Raw genomic sequence first — 12,226 nt, 5'->3', positions numbered from 1 at the left:
TACTCTTATCTTTTTGTTCTTTTCTGCTGTTTATTTCTTTGATGTTACGATGAATGTAAAGCTCCGTAATAATATGATTTATGTTGATTGTGAATCGCCTTACCATTGGCTAAAATAAATGCTCTGTATATCTTATGCGAAACTGCAGAATTTCCATGGTGTTTTTCTTCGCGTGAATTTATATAGTGTACACATGTTTATACAGGGTATTCTAATTTCTTCTGGTCATGCTTTGTTAGGTGTACATAAGAAAAGGATGTTACGTAGATATAGGTTGTTCGAAGCTTTATTGAAAAATGTCAAGAAACTGATTTGAATGTACTATGTTATAAGACAAGGATAAGTTCACAATCAATGTAATCATTAAGTGTTACTATCCCAATTTAAAATTATCTACGAAGTCCATCTCAATGAATTAATTAAATCTTTGTATTCGTTCACATATATTAATAATTGTTTAATATATGTATTTTCTTTTAAGGTTATTCACACATGAAAGTATCGAGGTGTGAAGTCAGCCGATACTGGTGATCTAACTTTTACGTTCTGTTTTTTTTATATTTTTCATTTTTATTACTACATTTTAATAAAGCTTCGAACGACCTATATTTGTATAACATTTTTTTCTTATTTATATCTATAGAACATTCTGATAAAATTTGGCTGGAAAAGACTCGGACACCCTGTATATTGTCATTTTAATTTTTCTCACGAATACCTTCTTGCGCCCAGGGCAGATTATCCAAATAATACTGAGAAGATGACCTCTGATTGACATCTTTTAACGTATTTCATTTTGAATATCGTTTTTACGTTATATGCGTTGAACAGAATAGTATTTTAAATTACTATCAGACGCTGAGAGAAATTTCTGATTTATATCCCGTTCTGTTTGACATTCAAGATTCTACGATCGAACAGAACAATACTAATCCTGCAATGGCACATCGTTAACAGTAAAAGATCCAAGTTAGTATAGGACATAAAAGATCCCAGTTTCTAAAATGAAAAGTCTATATGACATGACAAAAGTATAAGAAACAATTTCTACGAAAAAGATATACATTGGCTTTATGTATAATGATGTTACGTTTGGATTTGTAAAAAATAATCGAATATCTTACATGACTCTTTGAAAGTCAATGAAAGTCAATAACTTGAAAGTTAATTAAATTGGAAAAAAGGAAATGATGCGAGTTTTGTCCAAATAAAAAGGGTAAAAATCTGTTACACTGATTTATAGATCGCAGAATATCAATTTATGCAAATCATTGGAATTACATTCGCGAAGATTGCCGCTTTCGATAACCCCAAAAAACAAAATGCTATTGCAGAATTAATCAATATGATGGGATGTTATAATTGTAATTGTAATTGTAAAGATAAAGATAATAATGATGGCGACCATAATTTCATACTGTGTTACCAACTAAACGTAATATAATTCATTCGAATGACGCGATATTACTATAATCACAACAGCATGAGAAAGGACAGTGTGTCGGCATGGATGCATCGATGATCACGTGTTTCCTTAACATCCGAGATCTTTAAAGACTCCTTTTTACGTTGTTGTTTAAAAATATGTAAAAATCGCGGCATAGAACGCAGAAGTTCTCTTTTTTTCGAAGTCGCAAGTTGAAAAGACACTAAGAATCCTTAACATGAGACCACTGGCGAAGCGAAGGTTAATAGGTTTGTTTATTTACAGACACGGTTTTATCAAACGATCTTGTTTTGCATACACATACACATACACATAAACACACGCACGCATGCACATGCACACGCACGCACACACACACACACACACACACACACACACAATCTCTTTCTCTCTCTCTCTCTCTCTCGTTCTTTCACTCTTCCTCTTTTTTTTCTATAGACGAACGACGGTAACATGTAACTCGCGAGAGGTAAACGACGAATTCGCAATCCTGAAGTGTCCCGATACCACCGTTGCTGTTCGTTTATAAACTATGGAGTATTTCCGGTGCTAAAGTTTAATACGAATGCCTATAGGAAAAGCTAAACTTTTCCTTTCGTTCTTTTTTTCGTTTTCAAGAAAAGTAAAATCGCTAGAAAAAAAAATGTCGAAGAAAAGTCAACACACAGAAGTCTTTGAATTTCAAAATCATTATTTTATCAACTCGTGATCGTGTCAAGGAGGCTTTGTAAGATCTTTGTTTTTCGTTTATAACATCGGTCTCGAGACATCTGTTTCATTTTTTCCCCTTTTTCGACATTGTCCACTTCACTGAAACGATCGTGTGTCGCAGACATACATACATACTTACATACATACATACATGTATACATAAATACATACATACATATATATATATATAGATGCAAACGAACTCTATTTCACCGATGTATAGTTCGAACATTCTCTATCGAACAAATATTTCACGCGTGTGCAGTATATACATATAATATTGGATACTCCTCCGATATGATCTTCGCGGAAACGAAACGATGTAAACATATAAAGCGAAACGAAGATGATGTTACCGCGACCCACAACGTAGAGACAACGAAATCTATGTTTACATTTTGGTAAAAATAGTCCGCACAAATGTATAGAGGCACTCGCATTGTCCGACTGAATGCTTTTCTTTCTCGAGAGCTTTCATGAGCTTGATTATAAAAAAGTGTGCAAAGAAATAGAGTACCAAGAAATATACATATATATTGAATGTATGTATATAATAAGCATATACATACATACATACATACGTATGTGTGTTATGTATGTATGTATACATATATGTATATATAGTCGTTTGGTAGAAGTGATTTCCGGTGCAGCAAATATTTGCAATAAAAAGCAATATTTTTCTTATGACAAGGGGGCTAAGGTTCTCGTTTCGAGTGTCGCGTGACTAAATGAAGGAGCAGACCGCACGGTTCAACTTACGTTTGCATACAAATATAAAATTAGGCTATATAAAAATTCTTTATGTGTTACACGTGTCTTCACCGATGTATGTATGCATGTATATGTATTTATCTGAGTAAGTGAAAATGTAACTTGTGTTTTGCAACGTGTATAACTGCGTAATGTATTTTTCTTGTTTGTTTGATAGTCAGAGCGTACAGGTTCTATAATTTCAATCAAATAAAATAAAATTCACATCCATTCGCTTGCATGTGACGGATGATCATTCTTGCCATTGATCATTTATAATCGCCTGTATACGTTTTCTTTCTTTCTTCTTCTTCTTTTTATTATTAATAAGAGAAGTAGTTCGGGAAGTTCTTTCCCTAGTCAGTTCATGGCGTCTAATCTCTAAATGCTAGCTACATCACTTACGCTAAATCTAGATTCTTACAATATAGCATACGATTAAACTAGCCATCATATACCTACTTGTTCAACTTAGAAATTAATATTGTGTACTATGTACAACACTTAGAATTACACTTTTTTTTGTTGTTTTGTTTAAAACCCACTTCACCAAGGAGAGAACATTTAAATATGATCTCAATAAGACAGTACACCGTCAACCTGTGCGAGGATGCATTTTACATGTCCTTACACGTCCGCCATATTGACTTTTCGTCAACATTTGAGGCTACGATCTCTTCGCACTGGTATTAACAGATGAAGTTATTTTTTTATACTCCCAAACACATCACAGATTCATTCCAAATAAAAACACGTATGCCTTTCTAACGTTGTATCGTCGTTTAACGATTATATATCATTCATTATGTACAAAAAAGCGTCTCCATTGTGAACTTGGGCTAGCCTGGACGTTCTACAGGTCGATTCTATTCGCTTAATCTTTGTTGATAGTCTTGTTCTGGAAAGGATCGAATACTTGCGTACGATGCACACTTTCTTTCTATAATTAGACGCAAAATTACATGTAGTAAAACGACTGAACACTACTCAAGAGCTTTTATGAGCATTAAAAACAATTTTCGCTTTTAGCCAAAATTTCACTACACGCTGTTCTTATATTTTTTTCAAATTCAATAAAAAAATTAAATATCACGACGATATGTGAATTACAGAAGACTTAATAATTTTACATCTGTATAGATTCCTCTGCGCCGTTTTGAAATTAAAAAATCCTCGTTTTGTATAAGTAACTAGTATAAGTTAGAAGCGAATGATATCTTAAAAAAATCATAGCGTTTTTATAAAAAACAAAAAGAAGTGGCGGTGAAAACAGAAATAATTATATTTAATCTAGCTGATAATTATACACAACGTTTACGTACAGATTAGCGCGGAGAATAAGTAATGCGTAAAAAAATATCAATTATTAATTAAAATTACGCTGTTATCGTTTCTCGTGCGTTGGGACGAGTATTAAAAAAATAATAACGTTTCCGTAAAACAACCGCATTTACATGTACACAGAGAGTACGGAAACGATCCTCGACTAAAAGAATACACTGACGGAATATGAAATTTATAAAATAAACTCTATTCATACATATAAAAACATCGTACTATAATCTCTATTTGCGGAATATGATAGAGTTCATGATAAAAAAAAAGGAAAAGAAAAAAGAGAATGGAAATGAAAAAACGGAACGAAATAAGAGAAAAGGTCCTTTGACTTGTTTATCATTTGAGAACTATTGGACACGACCAGTTAGAACGCAGTGGCTAACGCCCGAGAAAAGATATTGGTAATTGTGAAATATTCAACATTCATTGTCGTAGTCTGAATATGACTTTCATCCAGGATAAACAAACCACATAAATACCCTAAGAACATTCTCAGAGCGTCGATCAGTACAGATTGCTGTACACGTTCCTAAATTATTAGACTATCAATCCTCGTCAGAAAGTGGTTCGTACTGCGCAGAAAGCAATGGTGCCGGCTCGGCTTGCATTTGCTCAGACTTTGTCACAGAGGCTGATCCGGAAGTCGGGGGTGGTGGCGCTGGCGGCGGGCCAGTGTGAACGCCTAAAGCGCTGAATGGATAAAAGGTGGTAGTAGGTGCCGGTGCTGGTGGTTGAGGAGTTTGATTCGGAGTCTCATCCACCATCATTTCTCCACTCGAGGGGCTTTCCACGTTCCCTCCGATTTTGTCGTCCTTTTCTCCGCTCGTTACGTTTCCTCCGTTTCTGTCAGCTACGCTACCTCCTTTGTCGTCCTCTGATGTACGCATCACTTCAACGATCTTGTTCTTAACGTAATCCAGAGGTGAAAGGTGCGGCTTATTGGAAGGAGTTCCGGAAGTTGATGTGGCAGTGGTTGTTTCATACAGGCGACGACCGTAATGATTGGTACCTGGTTCTGGTGGCGAAACAGGCTCGACCGAGTGGAATTGTTTTCCTACTGATGATGCTGGTTGCTGATGCTGGTGTTGGTGTTGGTGTTGATGTTGGTGCTGCTGCTGTTGCTGCTGCTGCTGTTGCTGCTGCTGTTGCGATTGTTGCTGCGTGACTCGAATTATCTGACGCTCGTCTCCGGCTTTAACGGAATCGGGTTCGCTAGTTTTTCGCCTCTTCCACTGATCTTCCGAGATTTGATACCTATTTGATCAGGAAACATTTTATTATAAGAATCTTCATAATAGTTTTTTTTTTATTTTTATTTATACAATTTTATTTACGTAAACGGTATATAATATTTATTTGAAGAAATTAGAGTAACGAGTTATGAAAAATATAGTAAACTACATTCAAAACTTACCCGCTGTACGATCTATATGAGGAATGTGGTGGACCATAATCTTTAGAAACAATATGGTCAACGTGTTCTCCAAGAGTGATCGGTTTATTTCCACTTCCGTTGCCACCTGCGCTCCCAGCTCCGCTGTTGCCACCATTCCCCTCGCCGGCAGGACTATGAGCCATCCCATTTGGTTCTACTGGGGCTTCGCGGTGAAATCCCTGAAAAGTTTTCTATTATATAAAACACATTTACCTACAGGAACACTTGATAAATGAAATTACATCACGCAAGAATTAACACAACAAATTTTAAGTTACCTGGAAAAGACGATCACCAGGTCGCTGCGGTTGAGAATTTCCACCAGTGTTCTCGACACTCTGATTAATTTGGTGTGTTATAATAGCATCTATCAGACTGGCAGCAGTTAACGTAGACGCTGACTCGTTTTGCTGCTGATTGGAGGACTGGTTTTGTCTAGAGGATGATTGTTGCTGTTGTTGTTGTTGTTGTTGTTGGGGTTGTTGTGGTTGCTGAAGTCTCGAGGATTGAGTAAACCCAGTACTTATTAGTCTGCTGTCCCTATCAAGCTGTTGCTGTTGTTGATCTCTGTACAGCTGAGCCATGTGTCTTCTTTCAGCTTCCATCCTCTGTTGTTGTTGAATATGCTGTTGTAGCTGTTGCTGTTGCTGTTGCTGCTGTAGATGTGCCAAATCTCTCTCCCTCTGCTGTTGCACAGCCAAACGATGCTCTTGATGTTCTTTCTCGCGTTGAGCAGCAGCTGCTGCCATTTGCTGATGAATCTCTTTCTCTCTCTGTTGATGGACGGTAAGACGGTGTTCAGTATGCTGCATATCTTTCTCTCGTTGCTGTATCGATAGCCTGTGTTCAGCATGTTGCACATCCTTCTCCCTCTGCTGAGCCAATCTGTGCTCCTGTTGAATTTCTTTCTCTCTTTGTAGTCTATATTCTTCCTTCTCGCGCAGGTGAACCAGATCTCGTTCTCTTTCTCTGTCACGCTGATGATGATGAGCTACAGTCATTCTATGATCTTGATGCATGGCTAGACGATGCTTATCCCCATAACGATCAGCCAACAATCTATCTGCCATGGTCTTACCAAGACCTTCGTGACTGCTGGTACCAGATGCAGGATGTCCATGAGGATGGGGAACCGGAAGACTTGGTTGTTGTACAGCGACATCCACCAAACTGGAGAATGCCTCCAGTCCCGGTGGCGGCGGAAAATGAATCTGTTTTTGTGGGTTATGCCTCTGTATCACACCCTGTCGAGGCTGCGTGTGGGTCTGTGGCGGAGGTGTGCTGGTATAGTACAACGTAGATGGTGCTTCGTTTTTACTACTACCTTCAGACGTACCAACGCTTCGACTACGCGCATGCATCTGTTGACTGGTTATGTAATCGTTCATGATTATCTGTCTCGAAGACAGCTGTTGTTCCATGGTATAACTAGGAGGTGGTCGTCCCGAATAAGAATTATACTGATTGCTATGAGTCACTACCACTGCTGCCGTTCCGGGTTGGGTCTGACCTTGGCCAGGAATATTACCGGTCGTTACAGGTGAGTGTCTAATGGTACGGTGATAATCGTACATTGGCGCGCGCTTATCCACCGCGAAAGGATGAACAGGTGTTCCTTGAGTTATGGATCCCGTTTCTTTAGGTCCTTGATTGCTGGGAGCGTTCACTGCACTGGCACCACTGGGCACACTAGGCGTTCCAGCGGCGTTACCAGGGTTTCCTGGAGGAGTCATCTGTCTAAGAAGACCCTCGTAACGTGCAGTGGACACTGGAGTACCATGTGTAATGGAACCGCTTTTGTGGCTCGTTGTCCCTATCGCGCCCAACTTGGGTGACAATTTAGGATGCGGCGGTGGGACCGAGACTTTATTCATCTTAGGTGTAAGAGGTGCTTGAGGTCGTGGCGACGATGCATACACCAGAGGACTTTTCGCGCCGCGTCCTTGTTCTGGGTGAGCGTGAGGATGATAGTAAGCTCCTGGTGGAGGTTCTGGCCGGTAGAGCGTAACGGTTGGTGGTTTGTGAAGCGTTTGCAGGGAATGATTGTATTCTTGTTGCTGCCTTGGTTTCTTGATACTCAGATCTAGGGTACCCTCGGTGCTTTCCCGTAGCGCCTGTTGTACTTGCATCACGACTAATCCTTCCTTTGGAAGTATATCCGATGTCGATGACTGACTGCTCGATGGCGCCGGTGGACAGGGAGTAATAGTTGCTTGCATCTGACCTAATAAAGGAATTTTCGTATAAGATTATTTTCTGTAGTAATGAAAATAATTATATAATTACAAAATTTAATAACTAAAGTTGTATAAATAAAAAAAATATAGGATAATAAGATTATAGATTACAAACGTAGATATAAGATTTCAACCCCTTCTTTTAGATAGTTTATAAAAATTTAATATAAAAATGTATACCGACTAGAAAATTCAAACGGCAGATAAGAAAATGAAGACAACTGGTAAAATACTCGTTCACAAGGAAAAAGAAAAAGAAGAATACGTACCAATTTGCTGAGGACTAGGAGCAGATCGGTGTCCATGGTGAGGACCAGATACCACCGACAAAGTAGCCAAATTCGAGTCCCTTGGCATACTAGTATTTGCCATAGTGACCGACGGTTTATATTCTCTTACAAAGGTGATATCGTTCCTATGATCCGTTTTTAATATACTCGATATCGTTGGTGTTCCAGAGTTGACTGGTATCGACGAACCACCGGTACCAGCTGGACTGTTAGGATTACGTTTCAGTTGCATCTCAATAACGCCAAGCATAAGATCCTTCACGGTGAGAGGATTGGAGTTGCTGGTAGTGGATGGTGGTGAATGTGAAGGTGGTGGCACCTGTTGATGCGACTGCTGGTGCTGTTGTTGCAGCGCCGTGGAATTATTGGCAGTTGTTAACGTAACGACTACGCTGTTATTTTCTAGATCGGTTCCTCCCTGACCTTCGTCCGCTGTCTCCTGAAACAATCAGCGAACCTCTATCAGACGGCCCTATCAAGTGACAAACTTCTTTCCATATTTAATTATGAAAATAAGGAAAACAGAACTAAAATAGCATTGAGATCATTTTAACCCATTTAATACTGTAGGATAATGCAATTTATTTTTCAGGTATATAGTTTGATGGTATAATTTTATTGAATTATGTAAGATTAATCGTTTTAGTAGTTCTATAAAACTATGAAATGTTCAATGTACAGAATAATACATTGAAAGAAAGTTATAATCTACTAGAAATAAATTATAAAAATTATTATTATACTAATTTTGATTAAAATAAGTCAATAAAAATACAAAAATCTTATAAAATATAAAGTAATACCTAAAAATATATGAGAAGAAAAATGAAAAGTAAATGTATTTAAGAGAAATAAGATAATAAAAAGAAAATTAATTAGTAAAACTTTTGCTCGCTGCGAATATCAATAATCAGCTTGATCTAAATATCAATCAGTTAAAATGTTCTCTCTCATAAATGTCACATAATGCATACAAACTACATAATTTACTCTAGTATTTCCTCTTTAACCATCAAGCGAATTAAAACTTGGTCTTACCGTGGCAGAACTATCATAATCTTCTCTAGTGCCAGCCGAAGCAGCGTTGCTACTTCCACTGGTGGAAGACTGTTGCGATGGGCCTATGCTCACCGGAGGTACCAATGATACCACAGCGATATCCGCTACTAACTTGTCACCAAGCTTCTGGTCTGTCGATCGCGAATAGGATATTGGCAGATTCGAGGATGCCGTGGCTCCCGGTGTACCTGGTGTTCCACTGGACAAATTGTTCGCTGGACTACCTGCACTGGCTGTATCGCTCGAATCATGAACCTAAATAAAAAGTAATGAGATTAAGAATGGATTATAAGAAAGAGTAATGATAATTATATGCGCGTATGCTTAAATCACAGTATGTATATGTAAAATGAAAATTTAAAAATAATGAATTTATTTCTTCTACAAAGATTCTATCTACAAAGATTTGTATTATAATAGAGATATAATTTTATATAATTTAATTTATGGAAACAGAAAATTGCACATTGTTTAATAAAATTACAAAATTTTTCTTTAACTTGTGCGATGCAACTTTAAAGTACAGTTTCATTTAATATTATTAAATATAGTTTATCTTCATTAAAACTTACTTTTCTGTATAAAATCGTTATAAATATTCTTTCAAGGAAACTAATTAACAGCTTACCGCCAATTCGTCACAGCTACTCGTACTGCTACCACTTTCTTCTTCGTCCGTTAAACAAGGTCTCCTTTCTTCGCCCAATGACTGATAATATTCTGCTACAACCTGATCTAAACTCAGCTTCTTTCGATAAGCAAAATAATAATTTTTGCATTGATGATTCGTCTTTCCAGATATTTGCTCGGCAACCTTCACCCAGTTGGTACCGTGCTCTCGAAGGGCTCTCCTTAGTTGTTCCAGTTCCTCATCCGTCCATTGTCGAGCAAGGGAATCGGCTGAGCCCTCGGGCACTTCAGTACCACCGGTTAGATGCGGTGCCAATCGACGAGATATTCGATTGAAACAAGCCGAGCAACATTTCGTCGCGCTACTTGGTATTTCTGGAAAATAAAATATCACAAAATAATAAATATCATTGATAAATATTTTTGAAATATACATCTATTCTACCCTTAATCTATAATATAAATATTTATTACTGTAAACTTTCAAATTTGAATTTCGATATCTATTTCGTAAAATAAACTTTCTCTATCGAATCATTTTTTTATCTAACTATTGAAAGGAAATATATATGATACTTACGAAACTCTTGAATAATTGGATCGCGAATTTCAGCAGGTAAATCGAGCCATTTGGCAGGTAAAGCTCGTAACCTCTTCACCCTCGTTTTCGAGCTAGCGTTGTTCAGATTTGGGCAACCGGGCAATGGGCACGCAGTGTACCGTCCTCTGACGGCCTTGCATCTACAGGTATTGCACACGCGTGCACCAGGTGCTACTTGATCTTCTCGTAGTCCATACTGTGACGCTTGACTTCGTGGCAATGCTCTGCTCTGCGTATTTCCTTCGACGATGTTTTGACAAACTGTGCAGGCGTGCGGACCGATCTGTCTGCTACCTTCTGAAACAAAGAAAAATATATGTATTTTTGTAATAATATGATCAAGATGATGTGAAAATTTTTAACAAAAACTGTAATATTGGTGTTAATTCTTACGTTAGGAAAGGGCAAGTTACATCAGACTTTTTTCAAAGCTACATTTGAAGATTAAACGAAGACTTTGAGGAAGATGAAATTAGAGTAACTTTTTCATGTTAATGCATTTATTAATATATTCTAGCTTTCCAGTATAATCCTTAAAACACATCTTTTTTCACACTATTTCAGTTAGTACCGTTGAACCATAAATAAGATATAAGTTTGGATTAAGTTACTACATGTTAGAGTATCGTGTATTTTATGTGATAGGCTATCAAAATATAGGATACAGATTAAAATTAAATACACTAAAACGTAGTGACTCAACAACAACAACAATGTTACATGTTTTAACAGCATCAAGAAATCTAATCCTAGATCTGAGGACCTAAATCCAAAAGCTAGATATCGATCTATCGTACTTCATCGTTACATTTATCAGATTATCAACAATAATAATGCTCTCGAGTGCAAAGATTAAAGATATGTTCTCCGATCTAGATTTAAAAACACAAAGCTCCAAGTTTATCCCCTTGTTTTACGCTTTAAGTTCAAATAGCGCGTACCATAAAGAACAACAAGGTCTGTCACACGTCGAGCCATTTCACGGTTTAGCTGAGCGTTCGAAGCTGTGCATATCGCATGTGTCTTTTTATATGTAAATGTATGTATAAGGTACAACTAATTTTATTTTACAAAATGTTTGAATAATTACTACCAATTGATCATCTTTGATAACCAGTCGCTTACAACGTTTTCATAAAGGAAGTAAAATATCGTTACTGTCACTATATTTAAAATATCTATCAGATCGCTTTTTCCGATGTTAATAGAACTTTCCTCGACAACGCTTAATATTCTTTCTGAAGACATTTTTAAGGGTAGCTTTTTAATATTTTTCAAGAAAATATATCTGCACGTTCGAATGCAGCCAAGAAAATTAGTAGGTGTTTGTAGCCTGAAGGATGTATCACGTCTCTCGTACGATGTTGTAAGTTAAGGGTATCCAAAAGTCAACTATCAATTTACCAATTTTCATCCCCTTATTCATCTAGTTTCCATACAAATGGATTAAAAGAAAAGAAAAAGAAAAAAAAGACGTTATATAAGCTAAACCTAAAAAGACTCGCAAGATCTAAACCTAAATGAAAGCTGCAAGCCTGTAGTCGAATCCGGAAATTTACTAACAATCTATTGGCCCTCTACTTCGATGATCCTTCAAACGAAAGCTTTTTATCATTTTCCTGACGCGACATTCTATATTTTGACATTCCGTTCGCGATGAAGTTGAGCAAATAGCAGCGGTACGATCGCTTGATACGGGATGGTGCTCAACTCTGTCGGACTGCA

General features: G+C 37.3%; 1 protein-coding gene across 15 annotated transcripts in view; it reads right to left on the bottom strand.

Moving 5' to 3' along the window:
* Positions 1-4,169: 4,169 nt before the first annotated feature.
* The window catches only part of Smr (nuclear receptor corepressor smrter), a 59,542-nt gene continuing 51,485 nt past the window's right edge, over positions 4,170-12,226 (bottom strand). For 11 of the 15 annotated variants that reach the window (XM_072003782.1, XM_072003792.1, XM_072003784.1 and 8 more), the window contains 7 exons: positions 10,481-10,798; positions 9,899-10,275; positions 9,250-9,525; positions 8,191-8,650; positions 5,963-7,908; positions 5,664-5,875; positions 4,170-5,503 (listed from right to left, as the gene is read on the bottom strand). In XM_072003782.1, coding sequence (XP_071859883.1) covers positions 4,795-5,503; positions 5,664-5,875; positions 5,963-7,908; positions 8,191-8,650; positions 9,250-9,525; positions 9,899-10,275; positions 10,481-10,798 — 4,298 coding nt within the window. In that variant the 3' untranslated portion in view covers positions 4,170-4,794. The remainder of the gene's footprint in view (positions 5,504-5,663; positions 5,876-5,962; positions 7,909-8,190; positions 8,651-9,249; positions 9,526-9,898; positions 10,276-10,480; positions 10,799-12,226) is intronic. The other 4 variants (XM_072003795.1, XM_072003798.1, XM_072003793.1 and 1 more) reach the window with 3 other exon arrangements.

The sequence above is a fragment of the Bombus fervidus genome, chromosome 5 (assembly GCF_041682495.2).
Source record: "Bombus fervidus isolate BK054 chromosome 5, iyBomFerv1, whole genome shotgun sequence".
NCBI lineage: Eukaryota > Metazoa > Arthropoda > Insecta > Hymenoptera > Apidae > Bombus > Bombus fervidus.
Note: the sequence above shows the minus strand (reverse complement) of the source record. Positions and strands in the feature narration are given on the sequence as shown.